The sequence below is a fragment of the Hyla sarda genome, chromosome 5 (assembly GCF_029499605.1).
Source record: "Hyla sarda isolate aHylSar1 chromosome 5, aHylSar1.hap1, whole genome shotgun sequence".
Lineage (NCBI taxonomy): Eukaryota > Metazoa > Chordata > Amphibia > Anura > Hylidae > Hyla > Hyla sarda.
In genome coordinates this window covers 3,608,351-3,613,281 of record NC_079193.1, presented here as the reverse complement: position 1 = coordinate 3,613,281, position 4,931 = coordinate 3,608,351, and the positions used below count along the sequence as shown (strand labels likewise).

At 50.6% G+C, this 4,931-nt stretch overlaps 1 protein-coding gene across 1 annotated transcript in view; it reads left to right on the top strand.

The window, feature by feature from the left end:
• Nucleotides 1–4,931, top strand: part of PTH1R (parathyroid hormone 1 receptor) — a 294,531-nt gene that overhangs the window by 274,590 nt on the left and 15,010 nt on the right. The window contains exon 9 of the mRNA XM_056518705.1: nucleotides 1,085–1,226. Coding sequence (XP_056374680.1) covers nucleotides 1,085–1,226 — 142 coding nt within the window. The remainder of the gene's footprint in view (nucleotides 1–1,084; nucleotides 1,227–4,931) is intronic.

Sequence of the window (4,931 nt, the reverse complement as noted above, 5' to 3'; positions counted from 1 at the left end):
TCTCGGGGGGGGGGGGGCAGATATTTTTGGGGTCATCACATATTGGTGTCCTGGGGGGGGGGCAGATATTTTTGGGGTCATCACATATTGGTGTCTCGGGGGGTGCAGATATTTTTGGGGTCATCACATATTGGTGTCCTGGGGGGGGCAGATATTTTTTGGGTCATCACATATTAGTGTCTCGGGGGGGGGGCAGATATTTTTGGGGTCATCACATATTGGTGTCCTGGGGGGGCAGATATTTTTGGGGTCATCACATATTGGTGTCCTGGGGGGGGCAGATATTTTTGGGGTCATCACATATTGGTGTCCTGGGGGGGCAGATATTTTTGGGGTCATCACATACATATTGGTGTCCTGGGGGGGCAGATATTTTTGGGGTCATCACATATTGGTGTCCTGGGGGGCAGATATTTTTGGGGTCATCACATATTGGTGTCCTGGGGGGGGGCAGATATTTTTGGGGATCATCACATATTGGTGCCCTGGGGGGGGGGGCAGATATTTTTGGGGTCATCACATATTGGTGTCTCGGGGGGGGGGGGCAGATATTTTTGGGGTCATCACATATTGGTGTCCTGGGGGGGCAGATATTTTTGGGGTCATCACATATTGGTGTCCTGGGGGGGCAGATATTTTTGGGGTCATCACATATTGGTGTCCTGGGGGGGCAGATATTTTTGGGGTCATCACATATTGGTGTCTCGGGGGTTCAGACATTTTTGGGGTCATCACATATTGGTGTCCTGGGGGGGGCAGATATTTTTGGGGTCATCACATACATATTGGTGTCTCGGGGGGGCAGATATTTTTGGGGTCATCACATACATATTGGTGTCCTGGGGGGGCAGATATTTTTGGGGCCATCACATATTGGTGTCCTGGGGGGGCAGATATTTTTGGGGTCATCACATATTGGTGTCCTGGGGGGGGGGGCAGATATTTTTGGGGTCATCACATATTGGTGTCCTGGGGGGCAGATATTTTTGGGGTCATCACATATTGGTGTCTCGGGGGTTCAGACATTTTTGGGGCCCTCTCGGTGACATGGTACTGAGTCCGTTCTTCTTGTGTCTGGTTGCAGGAAGCTGCTGAAGTCCACGCTGGTCTTAATGCCGCTCTTCGGCGTTCACTATATTGTCTTCATATCTCTGCCATATACCGAGGTGTCCGGGCTGGTATGGCACATACAGATGCACTATGAGATGCTCTTCAACTCCTTTCAGGTACATTTATATATTTCTTCATTATTTCATCCGTATATTTTTTATGTTTTTTTAACCCCATTGAGATACAGGGATCAGCTATTAAATCACATCACACTACACGTTCCTATCCTATCATAGCATTGTACAGTGGCTCAGTGGTTAGTATTGTATAGTGGATCAGTGGTTAGTATTGTATAGTGGATCAGTGGATAGTATTATACAGTGGATCAGTGGTTAGTATTGTATAGTGGATCAGTGGTTAGTATTGTATAGTGGATCAGTGGTTAGTATTGTACAGTGGCTCAGTGGTTAGTATTATACAGTGGCTCAGTGGTTAGTATTGTATAGTGGATCAGTGGTTAGTATTGTATAGTGGCTCAGTGGTTAGCATTATACAGTGGCTCAGTGGTTAGTATTATACAGTGGCTCAGTGGTTAGTATTGTATAGTGGATCAGTGGATAGTATTATACAGTGGCTCAGTGGTTAGCATTGCATTATACAGTGGCTCAGTGGTTAGCATTGTATGGTGGCTCAGTGGTTAGCATTATACAGTGGCTCAGTGGTTAGCATTGCATTATACAGTGGCTCAGTGGTTAGCATTATACAGTGGCTCAGTGGTTAGCATTATACAGTGGCTCAGTGGTTAGCATTATACAGTGGCTCAGTGGTTAGCATTATACAGTGGCTCAGTGGTTAGCATTATACAGTGGCTCAGTGGTTAGCATTATACAGTGGCTCAGTGGTTAGCATTGTATGGTGGCTCAGTGGTTAGTATTGTATAGTGGCTCAGTGGTTAGCATTATACAGTGGCTCAGTGGTTAGCATTATACAGTGGCTCAGTGGTTAGCATTGCATTATACAGTGGCTCAGTGGTTAGCATTGTATGGTGGCTCAGTGGTTAGCATTATACAGTGGCTCAGTGGTTAGCATTATACAGTGGCTCAGTGGTTAGCATTATACAGTGGCTCAGTGGTTAGCATTGCATTATACAGTGGCTCAGTGGTTAGCATTGTATGGTGGCTCAGTGGTTAGCATTATACAGTGGCTCAGTGGTTAGCATTGTATGGTGGCTCAGTGGTTAGCATTATACAGTGGCTCAGTGGTTAGCATTGCATTATACAGTGGCTCAGTGGTTAGCATTGCATTATACAGTGGCTCAGTGGTTAGCATTGCATTATACAGTGGCTCAGTGGTTAGCATTATACAGTGGCTCAGTGGTTAGCATTATATGGTGGCTCAGTGATTAGTATTGTATAGTGGATCAGTGGTTAGCATTATACGTTGAGACTTGTAGTATTGTGCTTGAGATTTTAGGCTTAAGTGGAAGTGACCTCCGCCCTGAGCTCAGTGTCGCCCCCTGTAATGTCTAGTATTAGTGCGGGAGGGAAGTGACCTCCGCCCTGAGCTCAGTGTCGCCCCCTGTAATGTCTAGTATTAGTGCGGGAGGGAAGTGACCTCCGCCCTGAGCTCAGTGTCGCCCCCTGTAATGTCTAGTATTAGTGCGGGAGGGAAGTGACCTCTGCCCTGAGCTCAGTGTCGCCCCCTGTAATGTCTAGTATTAGTGCGGGAGGGCAGTGACCTCTGCCCTGAGCTCAGTGTCGCCCCCTGTAATGTCTATTATTAGTGCAGAAGGGAAGTGACCTCTGTCCTGAGCTCAGTGTCGCCCCCTGTAATGTCTATTATTAGTGCGGGAGGGAAGTGACCTCTGCCCTGAGCTCAGTGTCGCCCCCTATAATGTCTAGTATTAGTGCGGGAGGGAAGTGACCTCCGCCCTGAGCTCAGTGTCGCCCCCTGTAATGTCTAGTATTAGTGCAGGAGGGAAGTGACCTCTGTCCTGAGCTCAGTGTCGCCCCCTGTAATGTCTATTATTAGTGCGGGAGGGAAGTGACCTCTGCCCTGAGCTCAGTGTCGCCCCCTGTAATGTCTAGTATTAGTGCGGGAGGGCAGTGACCTCCGCCCTGAGCTCAGTGTCGCCCCCTGTAATGTTTATTATTAGTGCGGGAGGGAAGTGACCTCTGTCCTGAGCTCAGTGTCGCCCCCTGTAATGTCTAGTATTAGTGCGGGAGGGAAGTGACCTCCGCCCTGAGCTCAGTGTCGCCCCCTGTAATGTCTAGTATTAGTGCGGGAGGGAAGTGACCTCCGCCCTGAGCTCAGTGTCGCCCCCTGTAATGTCTAGTATTAGTGCAGGAGGGAAGTGACCTCCGCCCTGAGCTCAGTGTCGCCCCCTGTAATGTCTAGTATTAGTGCAGGAGGGAAGTGACCTCCGCCCTGAGCTCAGTGTCGCCCCCTGTAATGTCTAGTATTAGTGCGGGAGGGCAGTGACCTTTGCCCTGAGCTCAGTGTCGCCCCCTATAATGTCTAGTATTAGTGCGGGAGGGAAGTGACCTCCGCCCTGAGCTCAGTGTCGCCCCCTGTAATGTCTAGTATAAGTGCAGGAGGGAAGTGACCTCTGCCCTGAGCTCAGTGTCGCCCCCTGTAATGTCTATTATTAGTGCAGGAGGGAAGTGACCTCTGTCCTGAGCTCAGTGTCGCCCCCTGTAATGTCTATTATTAGTGCGGGAGGGAAGTGACCTCTGTCCTGAGCTCAGTGTCGCCCCCTGTAATGTCTATTATTAGTGCGGGAGGGAAGTGACCTCTGCCCTGAGCTCAGTGTCGCCCCCTGTAATGTCTAGTATTAGTGCGGGAGGGAAGTGACCTCTGCCCTGAGCTCAGTGTCGCCCCCTGTAATGTCTAGTATTAGTGCGGGAGGGATGTGACCTCCGCCCTGAGCTCAGTGTCGCCCCCTGTAATGTCTATTATTAGTGCAGGAGGGAAGTGACCTCCGCCCTGAGCTCAGTGTCTCCCCCTGTAATGTCTATTATTAGTGCGGGAGGGAAGTGACCTCTGCCCTGAGCTCAGTGTCGCCCCCTGTAATGTCTATTATTAGTGTGGGAGGGAAGTGACCTCTGCCCTGAGCTCAGTGTCGCCCCCTGTAATGTCTAGTATTAGTGCAGGAGGGAAGTGACCTCCGCCCTGAGCTCAGTGTCTCCCCCTGTAATGTCTAGTATTAGTGCGGGAGGGCAGTGACCTTTGCCCTGAGCTCAGTGTCGCCCCCTGTAATGTCTATTATTAGTGCGGGAGGGAAGTGACCTCCGCCCTGAGCTCAGTGTCGCCCCCTGTAATGTCTAGTATTAGTGCAGGAGGGAAGTGACCTCCGCCCTGAGCTCAGTGTCGCCCCCTGTAATGTCTATTATTAGTGCGGGAGGGAAGTGACCTCTGCCCTGAGCTCAGTGTCGCCCCCTGTAATGTCTAGTATTAGTGCGGGAGGGAAGTGACCTCCGTCCTGAGCTCAGTGTCGCCCCCTGTAATGTCTATTATTAGTGCGGGAGGGAAGTGACCTCTGCCCTGAGCTGAGTGTCGCCCCCTGTAATGTCTATTATTAGTGCGGGAGGGAAGTGACCTCTGCCCTGAGCTCAGTGTCGCCCCCTGTAATGTCTAGTATTAGTGCGGGAGGGAAGTGACCTCTGCCCTGAGCTCAGTGTCGCCCCCTATAATGTCTATTATTAGTGCGGGAGGGAAGTGACCTCCGCCCTGAGCTCAGTGTCGCCCCCTGTAATGTCTAGTATTAGTGCGGGAGGGAAGTGACCTCTGCCCTGAGCTCAGTGTCGCCCCCTGTAATGTCTAGTATTAGTGCGGGAGGGAAGTGACCTCCGTCCTGAGCTCAGTGTCGCCCCCTGTAATGT